Source organism: Phalacrocorax carbo, chromosome 22 (assembly GCF_963921805.1).
Source record: "Phalacrocorax carbo chromosome 22, bPhaCar2.1, whole genome shotgun sequence".
NCBI classification, from domain to species: Eukaryota; Metazoa; Chordata; class Aves; order Suliformes; family Phalacrocoracidae; genus Phalacrocorax; species Phalacrocorax carbo.
This window is the reverse complement of record NC_087534.1, coordinates 6,208,585-6,235,247: the sequence shown is the minus strand read 5'-3', so window position 1 is coordinate 6,235,247 and position 26,663 is coordinate 6,208,585. Positions and strand designations below refer to the sequence as shown.

Genomic DNA, 26,663 nt, shown 5'->3' with positions numbered 1-26,663 from the left:
AGCTGCACTGCTCACTTCGCTTTTCAGTGGGGTGGTGCATCACTAACTCCGAGCTGTGCAGAGGGATCAGAAAATGACCGCCCAAACGACCACTGAGCCCCCCAAATGTTGCTTCCTCAACATCAAGACAGCAACAATCGCTCTAGGGATCTTCCACATGGTAAGTTACATGGAAAGGGCGGGCAGGGAGAGGCAGACAAGAAAAGAGAGGCAGAGGTGTAGCTTTGCAGAAGGTGTAATCATTGCAGATCACAAGGTTTCCTGACTGTTGACTTTTTTGTGTCCCCAGTTATTGAAGAGGGATGGACAAAAGAGGAGAAGGTGTTTGGGGCGCAGGTTGCAGGAAGAGATTTATTACTGGGAGGGTTTTTTTAACTATTTTTTTCCCTGCCTTTACCAGTTGGAGCTCATAGAAACTCACTCTGCTTCCTGTTTTTCCCTTGCAGCTTAATGCAGGAGCTCTTGCCCGTGCAGGGGTGTGTGGCTTGGCCAGGGCTCAGCATGGCTACTTGGACCTGTTGCTTAGAAGCTGGGCAGCACAGTGGCAATGGAAACTGTGGGAGTGCTGAAATTATGGGTCACTGGAGGGAGGAGGGATTTAGGTCCTAGGGAAGCAAAGGGCGGGTGAGTAACTCTGCCTCATTTCTCTTTCTACGGCCAGTTGGACACTATATGCACTGTTTTGGTTTCCGTTTTGATCTGCGGCTGTGTTTAGCTGCCAGGCAGCTGGCGTAACTTCCCTGGGGGTGGTCACAGATGGCAGCGAGCAGAGGCAGCAGAGCCTGGAGGGACTTTTCTTCCCCGCCGCCTGGTTGCTCAGAGGTGCTTTCAGGTGGCTTTAAGTCACACTGAGAATGTGGTTTCTCGCATGGCAGAGGCACTTAAAATAATCCCATCTGTTTCACTCGGTGTGCGCGGTCACAGGTCCGGAGCCTGCAGGGTGATAACGGTTAACGGGGGCTCTTAACCCGCTCCTTGCAGAGGAAAAGTGGAGTGAGGAGAGCTGTAGCCTGCGAATATGTGCTAGGCATGGCAGCTGGGGCGACCATTCCACGCATGGGAGTGCGTGGGACCATGCCATGGTCCCCCTGCAGCACCAGTCTGCTCTCCTGGGGCAGCAGGAGCTATCCAAGCTGCCTGAACAAATCCTGGCTGCGCCATAGCCCCCTCTTCACTCACACAAAGCCAGGGCAGGGGTCCGACGTGCTGGTTTCACAGTTTTGACTTCCACGATGCCATTCCTGCATACATCAGTGGAGGATTTGACTCATGACGTGAAAGGCAAAAAAAAATCTGTAGATGGGTTTAGTTGCTTTTTTGGATAGTAAGATAAAGGCAAAGCATCCAGTGAATGAAAGGATTTTATAAACATGCCAGGAGCAGCAGCGCCGTCGGCTGCTGGAGGCAGTGAGCAAGGCGGGTGGCTGCGCTTGGGCACAGCGCAGCATCTCCGCGCCTCCCTGGTTTGGGGCAGCAGATGGTCCTGTGCCAGCCCAGAGCAGGAGAGCAGAGGAACTTGGGTCTACACCGCATCCTCATGCAATGTAACTGCCGACGTCTTTCCCCTGGCATTACTTGAAAGCCAGGTGCTGTAGTGGCATTATTAATCATTTGGGGACTTCAAAAACATTATGAGATTTGTTAAAAGGATCGTGCAATTTTATAACCTTTTTTGCCTTCTGCTTTTTGAGTATCTAAATTACAGCCTGGTCAGGCTACTTGTCTTTTTGCCACAAGCTCAAAGCTTATAATCTCACTGCTTTAAAGAAAAATAGATTGCTGCATTTCTTGTGCATTTGCATGACCCCAAGACACAAAAATTGAAATACAGGAGAGTTTGAAACAGCTGAGAGTTTGCAGCAGAGCACAAGCAATTTCTGACAACCAATTAAACATAAAGCCATCACAGAGAGCTAGTCATGAACTGCCTAGAAACAGGACCCTCGCAGGAAGCGCAGCCAAGATCTGAAGAGGAGCTGGCAAAATGAAAGGTCTGTGCAAAGGTGGGAAACACAAGACAGAGAACTACGACACATTTTCTCCAGAGAGCTACAAGCGCGCTGTGCGACATGAGCTATCGGTTAGCAGTGGTGAAACACAGGTACGGAAAATGAATTATGTTTTCGTAGCTGGGAGGGTGAATCATAAAAAAAAGAAGCCTCCTTTGTGTTTCTCGGAAGTCAGCAAACGCTTTGAACTGAGGCACATTTTTCTCATAAGCGTTTCACTACGATGCCACTACCAACAATAGAGATTCCTGATTTACATCAGAGTGTGATGGAAGAGAATGAGACGCCGCCTCTCAGTGCTAGTGGCTGGCAGGGAAATCTTAATTACCAGAGACACCATATAAAAGCTGCGTTGTTTCAAAAATGTTTTGTGGGTCTGTTGAAGACACCAGGTGAGTTTTGAACAGCAAAAGGCAGAGGGCCTTGGAGTGAACCTTCGCGGTGCTCACAGGAAGGAGCCTGCAGAAGAGGTTCAGAGGTCTACTGAGGGCAGGCGACAGAGGCTGCTTTTCTTTGCAAAATGGTGAAGGCAGAACTCATAAGACAGATGTCCAGAGCCAGCCCCAAGTCCAGCAGCCCCCCAGCCTGTCTCCTACAGCAGCCAGCAGCGGCTGCTTACAGAAGGGATTGGAAGCAGGACAGGTACTAAGTAATCCCTGCCCTGTGCATCCTCTGCAGTCAGTATGTCAGAGGCTTCTTGAGCTTGAGGTTACATGAAAACTATCATTTTTCATTATCATTAGCTGTGGTGTCTAATAATCTCCAGCTCTGTTCTGTTCTCGTTTCCTTTTCAATCATTTCTTTTCCATGTTTGACAATTCTAGTGTAACAGGGCTTTCTATGAGCAGAGGCTGTTTCATACAGTCTTTTTTATTGCTGTGAATGTTATCCATCTCCTGACTGTTAGCAGTGGAGACATGGTTCAAATCAGAAATTGTGTGTGGTATACTTAGTTGTAGCTTATAATTTATCCTGTATAAATAAAAGGATAGGTATCTGCTACAAAAAAAAACCACAACACCTTAGATTTTCTGCATTGCTAATTAAAAGAGTGTAAAGGTCTGATCCTGGGTCCTGAAGCCAAGGGATGCTGCCCAGCTTGGTGTCAGCCCCTTCTGGGGCAGACTGGTCTTGAAGAAAAGTGGTTGGAGTGGTTCAAACCAAAGCCAGGGAGCAAGCTAAGAATGGCCATATGGGCAATCGGGGGTCTAGTGCTGGAGCTACCATTGACCCTCTTTCATGTGGGACAAGTCTGCATTGAGTATAAATGTGACTCTGAGACCATTTTTAAAACAGGCTTGCCCATCACCCACAGCATGTCTTAAGCACATTCACAGGGAAGGACTTAGCAGTAATAACCCCATCTGATATTTTAATAAGGGCCAAACTCTCATGCTGCAGTCAAAGCCGCCTGCATGTGTCCCCTTTCAGCTCTTGATTTGTCTGACTTGTCTCCATCCCATGCCTGACAGATCATATGCAAAATGAACTCACCATGGGATCTCATCATGGTTTTGGAGGGGATCCTGCAGAGCCACAGCTAGGTCCTTGCTCTGCTCTCCTTCTGCCCACGCTGGTAGTCCCCGCTGCCAAGCCTGCCTGGGTAGGAAGCATCCCTGTGTCTCTAAATGGTAGCTCTTGTGCAGCTCACCCACTGTCACAGTGACCAGCTGGATGGGGCTGGTGGTCAGGAGGGTTGGGCATCACCCTCTGAAACTCTGTGACACATCATGGCAAGAAAGGGGCAGTGACTACCGTGAGATTCCCACAAGCATGATGTACAAGATCAACGCAGGGCATGTGGTGCCAGGGAGCATTAGCCTCATTCAACTTGGGTTTAGACTAAGGAGCCAGAGATGCTCTTGAAGGCGAGGTTTGACCCAGTAAAGCACATGGGGGATGGAAGGGGCAGCCTGAGCCCTCAGCTCTTCAACACTGCTGCTTTTGGCTCCTGACAGAGCGACTGTCGGAGCAATACCAGAGTCTGTAACTCCCCGAGTCTCTGAGGGTCCCAGTGTGCCTGTACCTACTGTAGCATCACGGTGGGTTTCTTTTATACAGAACCCCTTGAGAAACAGTTTGATTTTTGGAGAAGGTTGTCTTGCCTTACTGCTTTAAGAGATAACACAGAACAGCAAATACCTTTTCCCTACCTCTTCTCCACCTTTTTGATCATGTAGCTGCAGCTGGGCAGAGGCAGGGAAAAAGAAAAGGGGATTTATAACTCAGCAGTGACTTGGATGATTTGCTACATCAATACTGTTGGTTTGTATCACTACAAATTATTGCCGTGGGTCCTAGAGATGAATCATAGTCATGCTGGGTGATAGTAATGCCATCAAACACAAGCTCTTAGGCTTTGTGGCAATGTCTCCTATAAATTAGATTTGTCTCACTGCTGATCTCTCCATGGACAGTTGAAATAAATTGTGGGCATTCTCAAACAAACAGGAAAGAAGAAGAAGGGGAACAAGGAGGGGACAGAGTTGTGTGATTAGCAAAGCTTCATGTGATGTTGTGGGGTGGCTTGTAGGTGACTTTCAAAGAAAGCATGGAGGAGATCGTCCTTCTGCTCATCGGCCCCTCCCAGGCATGAAGAAGCTCAAGTTATTTGACATCAGCCACAAGAACCAGGCTGGAAAGGGGCTTCTGTGCATACAGCATGGGCCAAAAACCTGCAATCCACTTGCTACTAGTCCTTGATTAGAGTCAAAGAAGGTCTTAGAAAGCAGCATGTCTGTAGCTTGGTCTGGCCTCTGATGCAGCCCAGCTCTTCTCTTTGTCACCTCTTTAAGTCAAGGAGCAGAGTCTCATCTCTGGGACCTTCCCCAGGTCCAGTCCTCTCTGGTGGATACGACTCTTGTTGGTACCGAGCTCCGATTCATTGCACCTTCGCTGGGCTGTGGCTGACCTGAGAACACAGCAGGCCCTGTGCTGCTCCCTCATCCTCCTGGAGCATCTCTGTTGCACGAACAAGAGTGGGAGAAGGAGGCAATAGGAAGCAAAGAGTTGAAATGTTTTGAAAGGAAAGCAAATGGGAGCTAAAACTACTCCTCGCTTCATCCTACCCTGCCACAACAACCGTTTTTAAATTAAAGGAAGAAAAGGCGAAACACTGAAAGGACGGCATTTAGATGTGGTGCTATTTGCCTTCGAAGTGCTGGGTGCTTGCGCGCACCGCTGTCAGAAACCTTCGCAGCACCCCGATGCACTGTTGGAGCCGCATGTCACTGTCCCCACTGACCCCTCTCCATTATGGCTTAAAGCTCTTCTTGCAGAAACACCGGCTGTGGAAAAAAAAACAAAAACAAAAGGAGCGGCCGTCACACCAAGGCCATGTGCATAACGATAAATTATTTGGCAAGTAGTCAAGCTGTGCATATTTCAGAAAAAAAAAAAGGCACATGACACAACCTCTAACAACAGTTTAACCCTACTGCAGCCACAGCAACGTTACTCACCAGGGAACGTCAAGCTGTTAAGATTCTGCCTTGCAAGACACCCCCAGTTTAGCTGCCTTGGTTTAACGACTGGCTCTACCTCAGTCCTATGCTATTTGGCCCAGCCACTTCATTTCCTGGTGTTATAAATCATGTACCGAGAAAGGTGAAGCCCTCCTATTAAACGGAGGCGGCAGTTAGATGAGGGGTCCTCCAAAAGTCGCAGCTGTAGGGGATAAAATAAGCAGGGCTGGCCGGCGGAGGGGGCTGGGAGACTGCGGCACACCAAGTGAGCTGTGACTTGAGCGCCAGGAGGTGAAATTTCTGATTTTAAGCCTGCCTCTCTCCTGTCATGACGTAACAATAAGAAAGGGAACTGGATGTTTGTCTGAGCAGTCCTCTCTGTCTGAAATGGGAACCTTTTGGTTTCTTCTGGAGCCGAAGAGTGAATCCAGTGAGAACACATACAGCCTGGCAGAGCAAGGGGTGCCAGGCAGACACCACGTCAATCTTTCCCTACCTTCTTCTCAAATTGAGGTGAGCAGCCACTGTAGAGGCTTCATCACCTTGTATGTGTATTCTCTGGAGGAATAAATGAGATTGTCACATGCCAGGCAGCAGCATGTCAAACCCAAAGTCAGGTGATGGAGAGATATCCTGGTCCTCACACGGCACGTGTGAAGGGGAGCCGAGGGAAGGGCAGGCAAATCATTGTCTGTTTTATCTTGTTGTAGTTCAGTGGTCGTTCTTTCTATGCAAAAGCCCTTATAAATGGTAAATTTAAACTGAATTTCACTTTAAAAGTCTTCTCCTTAATCTTTCAGGTAGGACTTGGGTTTTCTATCTGACGTGTATTTATTTTATATAACTGCAGTTGGTGTGGTTGTGCAGCTCATTTCAACACTTGCAGGGAAACCAGGAACTCTTTTGCTCTACTGTTCCCCTCTTTGACTGATGTTAGAGGTGGTTCTTTGTACTGAACTTTAGGCTCTGGCTCTGCTCTGGCTGTAAATCCACCTGGAATGGGAGCATTTGGGTTTTCATGTCCTGCATTCACTCACTTGTCTTTCAGGAATGAAACTGATGTTTCGGGCTCAGGTCATCTCTTTTGCTCAGGCCTCCATTTAACAGAAACCTGAAAAAGCAATTTCTTCCTGTATTTCCCATGTTGACATTTGAGGGTTTTGACCCACAGGAGCAATAAGGGAAGCAAAGTTTCTTCGGGAGCGTGTACGTGAAACCTCTCAGACAAGTTAGGCCACTTGAAGTCAGCGTGTGATCTCCGTGTGTGGTTAGTTAAGAGATCCTTCACATACCAGGGGAGACTGTCGAGTGTAGAGAAACTTCAGATCGGTGCAATTTCAGCCTTGACAATGTTTAACGCTTCCATGGGACATTAAACTGAATTTATGTTAATTTTATTGTGTCCCCATGTAATGAGATTATATAATTCTCCTTTTCCTATCAGCCTCATGAACAAATTGCAAAGTTCATTCACTGCATGGCAAAAAGAAATGAAAAAAAGTAGTGTGTCTCATGTAGCTGTTGAACAATCAGATATCAGACAGGCCAGGAGAAAACATGACACATCCTTTCTTCCCACTCAGCCTCTAGATAGTATTTTAAATTCAGAGGGAAGGCTTGTGGTGAGACACAGGGTCCCAGGCCCCACTGCAGCACAAGTGTGGCTTGGTAGACGTTCACTCGAGAAGCAAAGGGCTCTGGGGCATGTGCCCTTCTGGAAACTGCACTTGCAGCTTGTGGCACAGAAAGCTGATGAATTTAGTTTTGAAGGTAGTTTCTAGGTCTCCTGCAGCAAACGCAGAGCCGGTGGGAGAGTCTGCATTCCGTTCCTGTCTCTGCTGCAGGCCGTCCCACCCAGCCTTGCTTCCCCTTTCCAGGGCAACGCGAAGTCTTGCTTTCCATGCCTCTTTGTGTTGCTGGCTTGCAGTGTCAGCCCTAGCACATCTGACTAGACGTTACTCCAGCCTGAACTCTGCTTGGATCTTTTACGGCACCTCCAGCCGCTGCTCTGCAAAAGATAAAAAACATGATTTCTTCTGCTCGCTTACGGTTAGGTTTGCCTCATCTCCCTGCAGCTGCTGATTTTGTGCTGTTTCTCATACACGAGGCTTGCAAGCACGAGTGCAGACCACAACAGTTCCGGTTCCTCCTTGCCCGCATCACTTCTTCAAGCGGTTGTTGAAATGAAGGGCTGCTCTAGCTGTTGGGGAAAAGCTGTTTCAGCTCTACGGTGCCCGAGCGTGTGTTGATCTTGGTGGCAGAAACACACTTGCTTCCTGCGTCAGCATGGGGTTCAGACGACTCACGGACAGAGGTTGTGCAGTCCAGATAAAATGGCTTCTGTCATTCACCTCTTCGTGACAACCTCTTTTTTGTTGATGGTACTTTTGTCCCTGGTAGCCTTCAGAACGGGTGCTCCCAGTGCCGGTGGGGTGAAGACGGAGAGTCACATTTGCACAGGTTTCTACATTTTTTGCATGCCTCAGGGTTTCCTCTCCTGCAGACTCCGTTCCCACGCCTCCGAGGGAAAAGTGCGCAGTGCCTGATGGTCCCTGCATTCCTCCTGCTCTGACTCCTGCTCTCTGCTCTCAGGTTGCCCCTGTGGCTGTGGCAAGAGGTCCTCCTGGACAGGGCTAAAGCTCAGGCAGTGAAGAAGTGGCAGCTCTTTGCACAGCAGCAGAGAGGTCAGAGGGCTTGTCCGGACAGTGAGACGCAGCTGGGTGTTTCCTGCCTCCTCAGGGAACGTAGCAGCAGGCTTCCTCCACAGCCACCCTCGCTGTTAAGCCTATTTTAAAATGACAGAACAGACAGTATGCTGCTTTTGGAAAGTGCAGCTGTAGGTACGGGACCGGCAGACCATGCTGTGCTCCAGCTTGCTACAGCCTAAAGATGCAGAAGAAATGAAACACATACCAAGCATGGGGAGGACAGCAGAGATCAGAGGACAAGGAAGAAAGCGATGAACAAGATGGGATGCATGGTGGAGTCAGAAATGTGCCATGTCACTATACGGTGCTGAAACTGTCAGTAAGGTGATGAAGGAGCAATAGATGGCATCGGAGTAGTCCTTTACCCCAGGAGGAGTTATTTGCTCTGACAACACTGTGGGCAGTGACTGATGCTCCGTTGTGGACTTGGACTTCTTGTTCTCAGATCTGCAACAGGTTTGGTCTCCTTGGCAGGTGCTGTCTGGGGCGTACACATTGGCAGGGTGGGATTGTCCCCAGGAGGGGATGTGGTGGTGTGTCTGGTACGTGTTTCCTAGTTTCACTTGGACTGAAATACCCTGGACGTGCAGCCTGAGGTGCTCCATGGTGAGGTTTCCAGCCTTATGGAGGCCTTCTGCAGCCCCTGACTGCCCAGTGCCCCACATGCAGCGGGAGCTCTCCCTAGCCTGGGGGTTAGAAACTGATTCTTTGCTACAGGTGATCACTGTTTGGATACAGAAGTTCAGTGCTAGGACTGAGACCACAGCTATAGACCTCACTCCGTCTCACAGCTTGCGAAACTCAGAATGGGATGAACCATGGAGTCCAGGGTTTGATAGTCCAACTCAGAAACTTGGTGGGGACTGGAGAAGAAATAATTTTGAATCAGTGTGAAAAAAGCACATTTAGAGATTTTTCTCAAATAAATAAAAGAAGAAAAATTATATATTCGTTAATGAAGGAGTATATCTAGGCTTACAGAGAGATCTTTATTCTTTTTGCATTTCTTTTTAGACTTTAAAATACTGTTACTACATATAGTTACATATATGTTGCATACATATAGCTCAATTCTGAAGCAAAATGAAATTTCAAAATGTAAGGCCAGGACTTTCTGATTTAAAAAATGTTGAAACAAAACTCATTCACTGTATAATTCCTCCATCCTCTTCAGAAGCTGGCAGAAAAAGACACTTAAATCAAAACCATTAATAAGCTGATAACTTTTGCCTCAATATTTCCTTCTACAGGATTTTAAACCCCTCATGACTCTCACTTGGAGACCCATCCTGCATTAAGGACTGTGGCCATTGCATGCTCCCTGGAAATAGATTTGTTGATAGGAATTTGGCCCAGATCCCACTGAACTGTGTCTTTTGCTGTTTTTCTCCTAGGTTATGAGCGTTTTGCTGCTGATCGAATACTCCCTGGAGGTGGCGAGCGGGAGAGGCTTTTGCAAAGACCTGGACAAGGATTACTACAAAATCGGTAGGTCACCGGGATGCTGAAAAGCAGCAGAGGTCTGTGGGGTTGAGAGGGAGCCCAAGGTCCTGCATTGGTGCCTCTTCCTTCTTCATCAAAGAAAATTGGACACTGGTATTAGAGCAGGTGGGCCAAAAGCTCAGACCCAGAGACAAAATTTAAGGTCTAAAGATTTGGATTTTGGTTTAGGCCGTGGCTGTGTTGGCTTTTTGGAGGCCAATGTAGAAAGGTGTTATTTCAGTGGACGTGGCCCTCAGCCCAAACTCTCCGGTACCCCCAAACTCCTCCTGCCTTCCCACTCCCTTTGCAATACACTTCACATTAATCTGATAATCCTGGTTTCCCCTTCTCTTTCTTTTCACCAACTGTAGAGCAGTTAAACCTTAGACACACTGTTGACTCCCTTCACATGCTGGGCATTTTCCAGGTAAATACTGAAGTGCCTGACCAGCAGGACCTAGTCTGGCCAGTGACCTGGGGGTCCCAGAGTGGGGAGAAATCGCAGCCCCACACTAAACCCCATGGGTGTGTGGGCTACCTGATGTTGCCACCAATAATCCACCCTCTATGCCATGGAGCCACCCTCTTCTAATCATCCGTCATGGTGCAGGGGTCTCCCACCTCACAGCTGAAGGCACTTCAGAGCCCCACATCAGCCCACCTCCCTTCCCCCGTCCCTTTGCCCCCATCCCCAGAGGTTCCCAGCCCCTGGTGGTTTTTGCAGAACATTGGTTGTCTGGAAGAAGCAGCCAGGCTAGTTTGTATCCCACAAAGAGTTACAAGCCTCGCATTCACCACAGTTGATTGAATTCATTTGGCTTGAACTAGGAAGGATCTAGCTTGGCTTTCAGAGGTCTAACAGATTTCTCACGTGGGGTGTGATTTAAAAGAAAATAACTCCCCAAACCTCAAATATTACCTAACCAGGTCAATTTTGCAAGAAGCTCTTTAGGAGCAACAAACGCAGGGTGCTTTTTCCTTTTCTTAGTCACTTTTCGGTGTAAAACCACAAGCTGAGATAACCCTTCTCTGCTCTGTGCAGAAAGACGGAAACCAGACTCCCACACCTTGCATTGTCTCTCCCTGTAGGGAAGGTTCATAGTCAGGGAAAAAATGCAACCCACAGCAGCAAGGACTTGCCTGTTCCCTGCTTTTCCACTGTGTCCTTCCCTACGCTGCAAGCACGCACAGAGAGGCCCCCTGTACGTGGAGGAAAAATAAGTCAAGTACAGAAGATTCCGGCACATCCCAAACTCACTTGTCCGGGGGGCAGGAGTCAAACACAGTGGAAGGTACCGAAAACGGGCACAGTCACTGTCCAGGTGAAGTTACTCCAAACAGATGGGCTCACATTTTTCAAGAGGGGTTTTAGGAGGCACCACTGGGATCCACCAAGGCTGTTTGGAAAGGCATCAAGAGTGAGCAGAAGATGGAAATGCGGGTGAGCCCTGCTAATAGGACACTGAGCAAGGCTCTGCTGCTTCCCATCTTTTACACTGGGCTTTATTTCCGAAGTAGCCCCTTCTGGGTGGTTTGGAGGCTATTTTGCTTAGCTGTGGTCCACACGGTCCCTCTGGAGCTGTGGCTCAACTCCACACCCAGTGTAGACCTGCACGATGGCTGCTTTGGAAACTGCTTTCTGCAGAGCTTTCCCCTTAGGGCAACAGGCAACACGCTGAACAGGCTCTAAAACCAGGCTGTTCCCAGGCGGCTGGGATCAGCACGACAGAGGTAGGAGAATCCACTTTTCCATTTCTGTAATATATGTTTCTAGTTTTAATTTTACACATACAAACTGAAGAACATAATGCAAGTGTGACCTTAAGTTCTTCCTCCCTTTTTGGGGTTTGGGGTCTTTTTTTTTGTTGGTTTTTTATTTAGTTGGTTTTATTTTGATGCACCTGGCTTGGGCATGGACACAGTTAGAATTCTTTTTTCCTGATGGTAGAGTATGCACATGCGTTCTGACTAATACAGTGATCTGAACTGCTGAAAAGTGAACATGATATTTGCAGATCAGAATACTTTCCCACAGATACAGTTATGTAAAAATAACAAATGTTTTTAATTATTTTTTTCAAAAAGAACATCCAAGGCTAGTAATTTTTACTTATCTACAAGTATCTAAGTAAAATATTCTTTAAAGAAAAAGAAACAAATCATTGAGACAGATTTTTCAGATAATTTCCATATGAAACCATTATACGCTTTCTAAGCAAGACGTGCATTGCTGCAAATCTGGAGGGTTTTCTTTAAGAATAGAACCATTCTGAGCGAAACTGGGCCCGTTTTTAACACCTCCCCCTCGTCCCACACAATCAAAGTGACATGCCTTCCCCCTCCCCCTCTTCCAGTGCCTCCTACACAAAAAGGAACATTTTTATAATTAAAACCCCAGCACTTCCACTTGGCTTCTCTTCCCAAGCATTTCAAAGGGCTCTGCTTGGGAGATTGTGAGTGTTTTGTGATTATAGCTGGAACAGGCACAGTGCAACCCTTCTATTTCCAGAAACTAGCAGGGAAGCAATGCAGCAAAGCAGTGCAAAAAGTTCAATTTGACTTCAAAACCCAGATGGAGGAGTTGGAGAACAATTTGGGGAGAGGTTCTGTCGATGCCCTCAGCATCTGCTGCTCTATTTGTAGCTCCTGCCAGATTAAAGCACATCTCAGAATATTTAATGCTAACGTTGTAGTTATAGCCCAAGAATATAAACAACGCAAGTTTTATGGGAAAATGCTTTTCACATGATACAGTAGGGAAAAATACATATAGGAGTTCTTTATAAGGAACCAGAGCTCCCTCAAGATTTCTCAGCAATATGTTTTGCTGCCTTAAAAAAGGGCTGGGACTCAACTTCCACAGGTACGGTCAGGGACGGAGAAGGCAGGAGAAGGGGGAAGGACAATTGGGACTGTTGTAGGTGTTCGTGGTTGCCAGGGCGATGGGAAGGGTGATGGGAAGGGTGACTGGGTCAGCTGCCCTTAGAAGAGGGATGCTCCGTCCCTTGCAGCCTGCTACTCCTTGCAGTCTTGGCTTACATGATGCCACAGGCAGCACAGGACCGAGAGCGCTCCTCTGAAATTTGTTTTTCAATGGAAGTTGAACAAGAAATTGATATAAGGCCTGCTGAAAATGTTGGATTAAAATGGGAAGAAGACCCGGTTTCTTCTTTGTCTTTGGGAGCCTTGAAGATTATTTTCCCACCCCCTAGTGAGGTCAACACCAGGATGCTGGCTAACCTAAAGTAGGTCTAAATTTACTATTTAACTAATAATTAAGAATTAACACAAGACTGATTTGGCCAGGCAGAGGGAACAGGATACAGACTTTGTTGTGTGGTGATTTGGGCCATTCAGTTGCCATTTGGAAGAATTAGGTTCACATCACTATGCTCTACCTCACATACAGCAGAAATTTGGATGTGCATTTCCCATGCAGCCTCCCCCATTTCCAGTCTATTAGAAACCTCATGCTGGAGCTGAGGAGCCTTCCTAGCAAAAGTCTTCTTGGCAGCGCTTCCTTCCTGAAAGCACATGAGCTTTGGCAGACTGGCTTTTCCTGCTGGAAAAATAAAACCAAAAAGCAATCCTCCAAAAGACATTTCAATTAAAACCTCCTTACCAGTTCTAAGCTGCTAGCATAAACGGTTTTCTACCTTGAAAAGGTTACACCCCACTGCTTGCCATAGGTCAGATCTTTAGGATGTCTTCAATTCATGCCTGTGTACCGTCTGTGTGTTAATCACACTTATTTTTCATTAATGACTATAAAAATTGAGGCTTCGGACAAAGTACCACTGGAAAAGTTGTTTCAATTTCTGTCCAGTGAGCCAAGCAAAATACCTCAGTTATGCCTGGAGACCTGTGTGCACAGTGTCTGCCATACCCTATGCACACCGTTTCCTATGCGGAAAATATTCCCGCCTTCTCTGATGAAAAGCAAACCTGGCTAAAGGGACCAGGAGGCGTCTTTCCTTTGCTGGTCCTGCCCATCCTTTGAATGTGGCTGTCCAGAAACAAGTCCCTGCAGCTTATCAGCAACACCGAACCAGACACTGCCCTCCTTGACAATCTGTGAATGCAACTGTTAAACCACAGCTTTATAAGTGCTGTTTGCTTTTCCCATGCCAGTTTATTGGGCCATAAAATAGAAAGGGGTTTCTCTGCATTCATGGGAAATATTAGGACTCATTCAACATCCCTCCTGGCTACATTCAGGGCAAAAACCCTGATGTGACGTTAAAAAAAAATAGGCATTTGGCAAATAAATGCTCTCTCTTCCTGTTGGGTGGGTGGGGTTTTTAGTACTACTCGTTAGCATTGCAAATATCTAGTGCAGCTCTGTGGAGGCTCTGTCATATGCCCCCGTTCTGGTTACACCACCTCCCCAAGGAAAATGGCATTTACTTCACAGCACGTATACATTCCTTCTCACTAAATTCCCCAGGATCTCTGGGAGACTCAGGTAGTCTCAGAGAATTTGAGTAGAAAAAAAGGCACAAAAAAGAGCATGTTTGTTTATTTGTTGCTACTGTTTATTCCTGTATGCTTTTGGAAAAATGCATCCGTGAAAGGGGGCAAGCTCTCACCACGCTCTCTGCCAGCATTAAAGTGCCAGTGCCAGCATGGAGGTGGCTGTGGAACTGAAATATTCCTGTGGGCAGGATATTCCAGGGCTATAGGAAGCAGGCTTTGCGAGGAGCAACATTTGTTCTCTGCCTGATTTTGTAATCATTGAATCAGAGCAAAAGCAAGGTGGATCCCTGGAGTTTTCCAGTACAACCTCCTCTTGAAACAGGGTTGACTCTGAAGTTGGGGCAGCTTGCCCAGAGCTTTGTCCAACTGAGGTTTGCAGGTTCCCCAAAATGAGAACTCCACAACCTCTCTGCACCCCTCTTCAAGACTTCATCACTTATTGTAAGGTTTTTCTTCCTTTTATCTGGAATTTCCTTCATCATAACAATTGCCTCTTGCCCTGCAATAACCGCCCTCAAAGAGCCAATGCACCTTCTGCAGGGACAAACCCTGTTATTCTCTGAACACTCGGGTACTGTTTAAGGTGCTGTAGATTTAAGGTGCTGTGCTCAGGTTACTCCTGAGATACGCACCCAGATGAACATGCGGAAGGAACACAGCGCAAAACCGTGCAGTGATGCCTGTGATTGAGAGTACACAAGTGCTCAAGCTTCGTTCACAGTTCATAAATTTTGCCCTTTTTGGAGGGTTTTTAAGTACAAAGAGACAAACATTCACCCTACAAAGGCCAACTAAGCATGAAGGGAAATACTGGAGACTTAAAAATTAACATCTTATATTTTCAGACAAGAGATGCTGGGCATGGAAACAGCCTGTTAGTCACTAATCTGGTCTCTAGGGTCTGCTGTGGCTGCAAGTGCCTCAAACCCCAGGGATGCCCAGGGATCCACTGCTGGTTCTGGAAGGTAACTCGCCACTCTGCCAGCCCTTGCAGAGTATTGCAGGTGGCATTTGGCCTCTCTGTAACATGTAGCACATTCCCATCTCACGGAGGGTTTGCACAGACAGGGCTAAGAGCCAGCAGCCACCACTATCTAAGGGGGTCACTCCTTTAGCCCATCTGCTAAATGTGCTCCCACAAAGGGAGAAGTCATTTTGTTTAAGTAAATTCTTTGATTACTGAGATCAAACCCATTGGTTCTAAAACACCCCTGGAACGGAGAGATCTGCTGCCAGCAGAAAGGAACACTCTATTTGCTGTGAACACATAGGAAGCAGACAGTGCGTGGAAAGTTGTTTTCTCTTGGTTTTCCTTTTCTTTCCATCCCTTTGTGCCTGTAGCATTGCGGGCTTTTTGTTTCTTTGCTATTTTGTTTAGGGTTTTTTTGATCTAGGTTCTGCTTGGAAAATTCAGCTGGGTTCTGCCTGCAATTAGCCTGCAGAAGCAACGGCCAGTTGTCCAATTAATTAGCAAACCTGCCGAGAGAGCTGGAGCATGAGACCATGTAGAAAGAGGCAGAAAAACACAGCTGTCTTGAATCTGAGGAAACACTGTGCTGAGGAGATAAATCCTCTCTGGGGCAAACTTGTAATGGTTGGTTCTGGGAGGAAAACCAGGGGAAATGGCTCCAGGCAGTTTGGGGTTTAATGGGACTGGGATGGTCTCCTTTTATGGCTGTTCCTACAAAGGCTGAGCCTGTCTTCTTTGTGAAGTCTTCTTTTTTTGTTTCGAGTTTATGCTGTCCTTGTGCTAATCTTTGGCTCTTTGTGTGCCAGATCACAGCCTTGTCTCTACTCTCCTGCTTCTGAAAGGTGGGTTTGATTTTCTGCCTTGAAGCTTAGCCTCTTCCCACGACCCCTGCGAGCCGCCAAGCCGCGAGCAGCCTCTTCTGCAGTAACGTCCTTTCTCCATCGCGCTCTCTGTTCTCGTTTGGGGTTTGCTGGATTTGGGTTTTCTTTCTCTGCTGTTTCCTAAGGCTTCTTCCTCTTCTGTGTTTCAATTCTCATTGCGTTGTAGCAAACAGATCCTGCCTTTGGTGTTTTTATTGGGTTATAAGTAAAAGCTATTTCTTGGTTTGTGCCACCAACACTCATTTTTCCTGGTGTAGGTTAGGTGTTTGTTGGATACTTTTGATCGCTCCCTTAGGTCTGGAGGCTCTGACACCTCCATGTGCAGCAACTCATGCAGTGCTGCTCCCTCTCTTGAGATAAGCTATTTTTGCCTCTTTAAGGGGTGCAGCCTCCTTAAAGGGTTTTTTCCTTTGAGACCCAGAAAGAAGAGGTTTCTCAGGGAAGGAAGTACTGGTCAGAGCTGCTTCTTAGACTAAAGCTTTGGCAGCAGCAAATATCGTTTCTAGAGGAGACTGAAGTGTGGTGTTAATTCCTGGGAAGAAAGTAAGGGAAGTCAAAATATCTTTTGTATCGATGCATTTAAATGAAAGAAAGTGCACTCTCTGTTAGCAGAGTAAGGATGTGAGGAGTGTTGCTGGCGGTGCCACCTGCCCTTGCTGCCAAGCTCCTCACTCAACCCAGCTGTCAGGCAGGTCCTCCACCACCCTGGAAAAGCTCCCAGGCTCCTCAGTATTGTCTTTGGTCCTTTCTTCAAGTGTCATTTGTCCACACCCGCATCGCTTAGCGGGGCCTGGGTGCAGTACCTGACAGTTGGCATGTGTCGGGGGGGCACGTGGGTGGTAGCTCTGCCCTCTTCCAGCGCGGCTCTCCCTCTGACTCGGGCTGGCTGGCTGCCTTTGCCCCCTCAAACACAGTAACTGGCCAAATTACGATATAGCTATGACCGCTCCGATGCAAACATTTAATTGCTGTAAAGAGCACTGCTGGTGTTATCCGCCTGAAAAAGAGCTTTGCTGCCTCAAGGTCTTTGTGAATTGTTTTATTCTATTCTCAGCAAAGCTAGGAAGGGAGTTAAGGATGCTTGGTGTATGCCCAAGCACTGAAATACTCTCCCACCTGCCATAAATATAATGTGGTACCACAGCTACAGGCAAACACTCAAAACTGGGGGAGGTGGAGGGGCGTTTTCATGGGGAAAGACCAGGTGATATGGAGCAGCGAAGGATTTCAGAGCAGCTGGAATGTATCGGGGATGCCATTGGATAAAGTGCAATTTCTAGATTTCTTTATGAAAACAAGTGAAAGGGGTAACAGGAAAAATAGTTCAGCACTAGATTTATTAAATAGCCATGGAAGAAACTGGGCAGTTGGCAGGGGGATAGCAAAGCAATAATCAAATATTTCTGATGTTTGAGAAACTGGTCCTCTGGAAAGGATCAGCTGCTTTAAAAAAAAGTCAGAGAAGTTAGAAGTTTGGCTCTTTCTAATAAAACTCAACCCCTTATTCAAGCACTTGAGAGTTGGAGACCCCAAATAGACTGTTGCTATTTTGAACTCAGGTAAAGAAATAAGAAGAAATCAGAGAGGGAGTTGGAGGCACTGCGAAAGACCACATCCTGCAGAGGCAGATGAGGAAAGCAGCCGTGTTCTGTCTTTGGAGTGAGCTGCCTTGTTTGTTTGTTTGTTTTTAAGAAGCGAACCAACTTTACCAAAGTAAAGTTTACCAACTTTACCCTGGTGCTGTCTAGGCTACTAGGAAAACCAAAGGTGTGTAGCGTACAGTGCGAGCAAGGCTTTGGCAGTCCTCATCAGGGCAGGCTGCAACACCAAGAGGGAAAATTGCTTCCTGGGACCTGTTCAGTAGGAAGCTATGCGTATGCAAGAGATCACCTTCCTGCACCCAAAACAGCTGACAAAGATTCTCTTCAGCCCTGTAGGTAGGACTGTCTCATGCTGTTCTCCTCACATTTATTTTTAATGTGTATGTTGCATCTACAGCTACAGAGAGTGGAGGTGAGATATTTTACCCTGAAACTGTGGTCCATACCAGCGGTGGGTGGTTAAAACTCGTGCTTCTTGTCTGCTTGCAAGTCTTGCAGATATTTCACCAGGTTTCACTATTGGTTGCTTTATCTGTCTTTGAGTCTCAAAATAATTTCCCACTCAGACTTATAAATCATTAGCTAAAAACACTCTGCCTTTTTTCTACTTCATTTTACCTTATTGTAGCTTAGGATATTTAACGTTTCAGTCGAGGCAATAAAGGCTTTTGGCTCTGACATGCCTGAGCTGACAGCCTGCTCAACCCAGGGGCTAAAGGAATAGAAGCTTCAAAGACGGGTGAAAAAGTGGGTGTAGAAAGGGAAAAAAAGAGGGCTACCTTGGAGCTGCGTGGCGTTTGTTCCCCCACATATACAAATCTTTCTGACAGGTTATTGCATTTTAACTCTTCCATAGAGGTAGGATTGAATTGGGACATTAGGCTGTGGCTTTTAGTAATGTTGTAATTACTTTTATTACTTTTAGCTGATGTCATCACCAGTTTCCTGTTGATCATCATGCTGTTTGCCATCAGCTTCAACCTCCTCCTTGGTGTGGTGAAGGTACGTTCCCCACAGATAACTCTCTGAGCTAGGGTGTATTAGATGAGAGACTAGAGGATGCTCACTGAAACTGCTGATCAAAAAAGCAGATCAATATCTCTGCTCTGTTACAGAGGGGGAAGGCAGCTGGTCTGCAGTCTCATCTGTAAGGCTGCTAACTGCCAGATTTACCCAATCTGGGTGATGCTTCCATCAAGACCATCTTTCATGTTAAGGAAATGTTATGATTTGGAAATGTTTTATTGCCTCATTCCCTTGCTCTTTTGCAAGTCAGACCCTGGACTGTAACTCTCCTAATACCCTGGGGATTCATTTCCCACTTCAGGAGAAGAAATGACCGTGCGTTGGTGTGGAAACCCAGCTTCCTCTGTAGTGGTAAACTTCGGGGAGAGCTGAATGACAGCTCTGAAGGGATCTAGTGCCAATGTCACATAGTGAAAAGTCACAAAAACTTTCTAAGGGGGTGAAAAAAATTAATGGTGATGCCCTTCATTGTTTCTGAACCAGTTGTGACCATCATACATGGAATTAGATGGAGAAATTCCAGGAAAGTATGTATTCTTGGAGTACCTTAATATATGTCCTTTCAGGTGTCGATAGCTGGTCTCATTCTCCCATTCAGAACTGAAATAATTGGCATAGCTTTTCTTTCGCAGAAGAGGGAACGTTTCCTGATCCCATTCCTTGCTCTACAAGTCATGGACTTTCTCCTCAGCCTCCTAACGATGTTCAGTTCCTACATCCAAGTCCCAGCAATCATTTCTGTGTCCTCCCTTAGCCACACGGTAGGTAACATCTTGCTTCCAGGGTGATCTCTGTCCTCTGAGATGCCGACCAATGTGCAATGTAAGAATAAAGGATCATTACCTTGGGGCACGGTTCTTAACGGCGAGGTAGTTTCTATACTGGCTGGAGACAGGATGCACCCCTTGGGGACTGGAGGGTGTGCAAGGGACACCAGTCACAGCTCGGACGTTGCCTAGTCTCCCATCTCTGGGAATCTTCCTATTGATTTTATTTTCTGTCTCATGGCTTTGGGGAGGTTGTTCTGGGTGTGCCCAAGACAGGGTTGGTTTGCTGGAGAAGCTAGGAATATCACTGCTCCAGTTAGAGGCCTCGTCTGCGGAGCTTGTATAAATCAGGCCAACAGGATGGTTTGCTCATCATTTTGGCTACTATAAGTGAATTAAATAGCTTAGGCTGTCAATGCGAACAAAGCACAGGCCCTGTGTAAAACATGGAAAAATCTATAGGATTGATGCAATCTTGTACTCATAACCAGATTCCTCTTCCCTGCCCTTCTTGCAGCAGGGACACTCGAAGATCCCTTTCCTGGCTTTGCAGCTGCTGGATTTCTGCCTGAGCATTCTCACTCTCTGCAGCTCTTACATGGAGGTCCCCACCTATCTCAGCTTCGTGTCTTCAGAGAATGGGGTAAGTTATGAGCAAGCTCAGCTGACTTGTCGTGCTGTGAACCTCTATGAAGTTTCTTTCACTGGTTGTTAAGACAGAGTAAACTTTCTCTGATCTCTACGGTATACCCAGAACTTCTCTGTTTGATGACAAAAGAGGATTTTCAGTATGTTCTCACCAACACGGTGTTCTTGACTGACAGCTTGCTTATGCATGTGTTTCTTAAAAGTACACCTTTTTTTCTTGTAAGAATCTTACGGATGCAAACTGCAGAGCAAAATGTTTTGGATAGAGCCTGCCTGCATGCATTGAAAATTCATCAACTTTTCATCTTTATTAAACAGTCATACTTTCAGTTCTCATTTAAATAGTCTTCTGAAAATCTCTGCCAAAGGAGTGTTAACAGTAGGCGGAAAAACTAGCCCTGTGCTCCTTCTGATGATGAAAGGAAGGTGGCCGGTCCCACCTCTCTGAGAGGCAGGCTGAGAACCTCTGTTTGCACACCACTTCGTGTGACCCTGGTAGAGAGAACAAACACTTATGACCAAGACCTTCTCCCTCCTTTCACAGGGCTTTTTTCCAACCCTGGAGAAGTTATCAACAGAGGAATATGCCAAAGTGATGGTCACCTTCACCATTGCGTTCACTGCTGTCCTCCTCCTGAAGGTAAAAGGCTGCAGGGTCTGGTGAGGCTGGAATGAAGCTCTCTTGCCTGGGGGTAGGAGGAATTGGTTTTACTTCTCTCTCAAATCTGCTAGGGCATTGGAAAACCTCGTGGGTCCCTCCTAGGGCATAATAGGAGCCATGTCTCAGCGTAGTGTCTGAGGCAGGTCTAATATTCAAACCACTGGTTTTATGCTTCTGCAGATGTGAGTTATAAAGCAAAATCTCTCTTACATCCAGAAACTATTACTGCCCATTCATCTCCAGAAGGATGATTGAAAATAAATATAGAAAACTCTTCTGCTATTGTGTGCCAAAATAAATTAGATCATTAAGCAGCAGGTTAGATCTTCCACTTGGGTAAGTTGCTGTATCCGCACTGATATAAACAGAGCTATGCACACTGATACCCTGAAATTTAATTAAAACCCATGAGCTGCTAAATCCTGCTTACATCTCAGAAAACTCCACTGTGAGGTGGTTTCTATTCTTCTTGCTTCAACGGATCAGAGAACAGGTTTTTCACTGAGGAGTTTCAGACCAGCTCAGAAAAAACAGATCTTTCCAGGTACTTGAACAGATTCTGTCACAGTGAAAAATGCTGCTTGTTAGTTGGAAAGCTTATTTTTTTATTCACTCTTCTCAGGTGGCCAGACAAGCCGGTGTGGAGTGGAGTGTCTTGTATGATTGCACTGCAGACATGACTTTAGCATATCTTTTAATATTTGCATAAACTGTGCAGTAGGATTGGGGATAACCCTGAAACCCACCTGGCAGGGTGGGTCTTCAGCTAAAATCTCACTGACCTGGCAAATCGATTGATTTGAATTTTCCACAGGGTTAGCTACAAGACTGTTTAACTTGCAATGACTTCTTGTGCTGAGGTCTGCAGGAGAATAATTTAAAAAATAATAACAATAAAAGATGGGCACAAGTACTTCTTGGGCTACTAAAGTCCCCCAAACAAGTCATTAGGAACCCCATCCTTTAAAGGCAGTGACAATCCCTTCCCTCTCGCATGTGTAGAAAAACCATTTTAATGGGAGAGCTCCTTCCAAGTGATAAAGATCTGATGAGGAACATGGCAACAGCACAAAACACTTTAGACCTAAAAAAGCCATTTGGCCAATTTAGGGCCTATTGGTTTCAATTCACTGAATGCCCACACCAAGGTGGCATCTAAATATGTTGGACTAGCCCAGGATCTCTGCATAAATTGGCTTGCTTAATGACCCATCGCAAGCATTTATTGCTTTTACACTAAAATGCTTTTCCTGTGTATCTGGTGCCGTTTGCCTGCCAGCTTGCAATTACTGTCCCCAAATAGTTATCTGCATCCCACACCGTGGCGTAATTCAGCTAAAAGGTGGTCCATCAGATGGAGAAGAGATGGGGCACCTGCGCTGCTGAGCCCCTCTGCCAGTGACCTCATATGAGACCTGCAAGACTTTGCTCACCCTTTCAGCGGGGAAGATTTCTGGCAATGCTAGGGGGGTGGTAATGCTTCTCTCCTTTCTTTCACACAACACCACCCTCTGCAGAGAGCACGTCCTCTTGCAACGTGGAAGACGCTCCATGCACTTCGCAGCTCCCTGCCAGTGTGGTGGCTGGTTATATGTTTACTTGTAGAGCCCCAGTGGCGATATCATCAGTTGCTCAAGTTCCTTGAGCAACAGTTCCTTGGAGATGCAACGTATTCAAAGGGAAGGGTGCAAGAAGGGGTGATGCTTATGTAGCACCATCAGGGCAGTCTCCCTCGCTGATCTGTGTATCTACAAGAAATCTTTAGCTCACCTCAGCATCATAAAGTCATCCCCCTCTGCCACCATGGTGATAAGAATGCAGAAACCAAGGGGAATAAAACATTTCTGATGGGAAATGAAATAAAGGGTTTAACATAATTACTTCTGAATAGCTCGCTTCCTGACCTCCAGGACAAGCCTTTCCCATGCACTTACGTTAACAGCTGCCAGAGAAGTTTTCCCTCTTCAGTTCTGTGCAGAGAAGGGTATCTTACAGTGACTCTTGAGTGTTTTGATTTACCAGTAATGGGATGATCCCAAGGTCACTGGCTGCCTTTGCATAAGCTGTGTGTACTGATGTATTCTGCTTGAACCTGCTATTGCTTGCAGCAGTCTGAACTCAACTTCATTGAATTCTGTGCAGATACGGGGTTGGCACTGCAGCAAACTCTTCCAGAATCAAAATCAAAGAAATGTGTTTTTTGTAGCATTTTTTAAAATTTATTGGTGTTTTATTTGCAGATGAGTGGGGTTTTTGTACAGTTCATATGATGGCTTTCGTGTCTTGCATTTTTGCTGTCTGTACGAAGAGGCTTTTGGAAGGAGGGGAAGGTTTTTGCAGTATTCCCTAAAGGCGGTCAAAGTTTGGATTTATCTCCTAATATCTGGAAGTTTGTTTGAGAGATGGATTCCTTCAACTCAGATACTTCATTCCTTGTTCTCATTCTTTGTCTTGGCTTTGTTTCAAGACAAACAGTCCTCATTGTTCTAGGAAATCCTAAGCTACATGGCTTGTTCTCGGGGCATACAACTCCCTATGTTCCTTTGAAAATGCCAACTGTTTTTAAAGTAGGTCTTAGGCCAATAAAAATAAGAGGCACACGACTTTGCCTCACTGCACAGAGTAGGGAAAATATTTATTTAATATGGTATGTTTCACAGGCCTTGCTTATTTTCTTGTGCCACAATCCATCAATCGATCCATTTTTCTCAGAAAAGCTCTATTTATTGCATCTTGTAACTCCGCGAGGTGCAAGGCAGTCTTGTCAGAAAAGTGTGACTATTGCAAGTATAGGATTTTGTGGAATGAGCTGGCCTTTCAGGTCTGTCCTTGTTGACCAGGGAGCCTTGGGTCTCTGGGAGGTGGATGTTATGCCCAAGGCGCTTTTCTGAGACATCCCAACTTTGTAGCCTGCTCAGAAAAATAACATGAAAGACAGGCTTTCCTTTCCTACCTGGTAGCATTGCGCTGTTGGAGGTTTTAAGCATGTGCTTTATAGTTAATGGTATTACTAGTCCTAATGACTTCCCACACCATGTACTCTTCCAAACAGATGGAGTTGTCACCTTTCTAGTGAAGGATCAAGAGACACTGATTTAAGGCCCTGGGACACATGGTCCCAGCTTCTGCCTCCAGAGAAGAGAGTAGGACAATAGCAGGCTGATTTGACTTGCAATGTGATGACATACCTCCTTTTCCTTTTCAGGCCTATATGTTTAAATGTGTCCTGAGCTGCTTTAAGTACATTAAAGCCAGCAAGAGAGAGGAGGCGAAAGTCGACCCACAAGCAGTTGAAAATGTGAGTAAAGAGAGCTTCAGACTCACACCACGAAAAGGTGTGGTTTAGACTGATGAGATGCATGATGATCCTTACTCTTGTCTTTTTTGTTGGTCTGAGAGAGAGCTCAACCCTTCAAATGTGTATTAACCGGTACTAATAATGAGTTTCCCATCCTATTATATTCCTTTACCTTTACTCTTGTATAAAATCTTTCAAAGTCAATGGTATCTGCAAAGAACCTGAAACTCATGCTTCAGGCAAAGCATGAAGGGAATGTATCACTTGTTTTCTCTGATCCAGAGATGTGGCTTTCATTTCAGTTAAACTTTGGTTTCTATGCCTAATAGTGCTGCCCTTGTTTAAAATTAAGTTTGTCTTCACTTTTCGCTGGATCAATGTCTGAGACATTTGGTGCATTGCCCTTCATCTAGCAGTTTGCTAAATAATGAATATCAATGTCCTTTCTTAGATTACTCATGATTTCTTTAGTAGTAGCATCGAGCTGCTCTAACACAATGGAAAGATATTGAAAACCTTCCAAAACTAAGAGGTACTGTAAAGATGGATGAGAGGTAAAGGGAGTGCGAAGTGTAGGCGTTTGTTTTGTTGGAATGTGGCAAATATGATAAGCCTTGTCTTGGTCATGATTTAACCCTGGCTGGCAACTCAGCCCCACATGGCTGCTCGCTCACCCCTCCTCAGTGGGATGGGGGACAGAACTGGAAGGGTAAAAGTGAGGAAACCTGTCAATTTTCTCATTGAGATAAAGACAGTTTAATAGTAAAACAAAGGCCATGTGCACAAGCAAAGCAAGCCCAGGCGTCCCTTCACCCCTCCCCACAGGCAGGCGGGGCTCAGCCATCCCCAGGGCAGCAGGGCTCCATCCCGCCTAACGGTGCCTGGGGCAGGGAAACGCCATCCCTGCCAGCGTCCCCCCTTCCTCCTCCTCCCCGGCTCCGTGTGCTGGGCATGAGGCCGTGTGCTGTGGGACAGCCCCGGGGTGGCTGGGGTCACTGTCCCAGCTGTGTCCCCCCCGAGCCCTTGTGCCCCCCAGCCCCTTGCTGCTGGGGTGGGGTGAGGAGCAGAAAAGGCCTTGGCTCTGTGCAAGCCCTGCTCGGCAGGAACGGAAACATCCCTGGGTTATCAGCGCTGTTTCCAGCACAAATCCCAAACACAGCCCCGTACCAGCTACTGTGGGGAAATGAACTCTGTCCCAGCCCAAGCCAGCACATCATGCCATCAGCGTGCAGCCCTGCTGTGCATGCATCATGGCCCTCTGCAATGATCTGAGCTTAGTTTCTTTGCTTAGGCAATGAGGCTTATTCTGGACATTGAAGAGCCTTGGTCCTTTTATTGCAACCATGCTTTGGGAGAAGGAGGTGGGACAGGCAGCAAAGTGGTTATAAAGTGCTGCTGATCTCTAACTCTTCTGGATTCCTGCCCTTTATGTCTTACAGGCCATGTGGTTACTTTACCCTGTTTTGAACTAGGTAGAGAAATGCAACCAAGATCAAATCCACTTGAAACCCTTCATGTGACCCCCAGAGCATAACTGATGATCTTTTCTTTCAGGCTGTGCTGCCATCATATGAGGAAGCCTTAGAGTTGCCTTCCAAGGAATCCCCACCGCCCTACATAGCAATCTAAGCTCTGCTCATGGAGAGAAGACATCTGTATTGCTGTTGGTGCCTCTTACCCCTTCTGCCAGATAGTCAGCCTCACTGAGAAGTCCTTACTTTATAGCAGCATCGTGTTTGTTACAATCCAGCTCACTTTGAAGTGTAGGCACTGGCCTGAACCCCTTGTCAGGCTTGCTTTATGCCAGCAAGATGCTGTTTCTCGTCTGTCTCACAGCTAACTCAGCATCTGAGACCCTTAGGAAGTGGAGTGGGGGGGAATTGGACAGAACCTTTTTGCTGACATAGTCTGACCCTGAAGCTATGCTAACCAGCACCTTTTAATAAGGACCTTGCGGGAAAGGGATCATCAAAAGAATGAAGATTTGAAATGAACTATAATGTAGCGCTCATCCTGTCTGTTTATGATGATGATTGATAGTGTGTACTCCAGAACATACAACAGGCTGGGATTGTCACAGTACTGCTCTGCCATTTTATACCCGAGTGTTTGCATATTTTTGCTTTTAGTGTCACTTGAAAGTGACAGAAAAATAAAGAAATTTTTAAAAAATAAATCTGTTAATTGCTTCAATACTTTGCTGTCTGATTTCTGAACGATGCTGTCCTTGCTTTCGGAAGTATGCTGCAAGGAAGCAATAGTTTGCTTTCTAAAAAGATTAACAGAAATGATACTTAGGCCTTAGGCTGCTCACAAAAGGCAAAGATGGTATTTCTGGCAGCCAACCTGGCAGTTTCATCTGAAAATCTGGCTTGTTCCTTCCTCTTGTACTTCACCACCAGTGAATGAGGATCCTACTTTCTGTGGCATCTTCACAACTGACTCTGCTTGCACGGGTCAGCCTCTGTCGGTGCCGGTGCCTAGTGTTGCTGATGGGAGGTGTGAGGTACCTGGAATTTAGCATCTGCTCACCTTTTTGGACTGTTGTCTGCTTTTAAAAATTATTCCATATGAAAATGTAATTTGCTCATTAATAGCTATTCCAGCATCATCCACAGGGTGGACCACAGCCTGGGGTCTCTGCTCTGCTTGGAAACAAAGCAACCAGCTTC

At 46.3% G+C, this 26,663-nt stretch overlaps 1 protein-coding gene across 1 annotated transcript; it reads left to right on the top strand.

The window, feature by feature from the left end:
- LAPTM5 (lysosomal protein transmembrane 5) lies at nt 1-26,167 on the top strand. Its single transcript, XM_009513836.2, has 8 exons — nt 1-160; nt 9,576-9,669; nt 18,517-18,593; nt 19,250-19,378; nt 19,902-20,027; nt 20,577-20,672; nt 23,899-23,991; nt 25,546-26,167. The coding sequence occupies exons 1-8, from the start codon at nt 74-76 to the stop codon at nt 25,618-25,620; spliced, it is 777 nt and encodes a 258-aa protein (XP_009512131.1). The 5' UTR covers nt 1-73; the 3' UTR covers nt 25,621-26,167.
- The last annotated feature ends 496 nt before the right edge of the window (nt 26,168-26,663 follow it).

What these genes read in the sequence shown, in the direction of transcription:
- LAPTM5 (XM_009513836.2), top strand. Translation starts at nt 74, where the DNA reads ATGACCGCCCAAACGACCACTGAGCCCCCCAAATGTTGCTTCCTCAAC. An exon ending in CTCTAGGGATCTTCCACATG is followed by an intron (nt 161 to 9,575) that starts GTAAGTTACATG and finishes TTTTTCTCCTAG; the next exon opens with GTTATGAGCGTTTTGCTGCT. An exon ending in TCGTGTCTTCAGAGAATGGG is followed by an intron (nt 20,028 to 20,576) that starts GTAAGTTATGAG and finishes CTCCTTTCACAG; the next exon opens with GGCTTTTTTCCAACCCTGGA.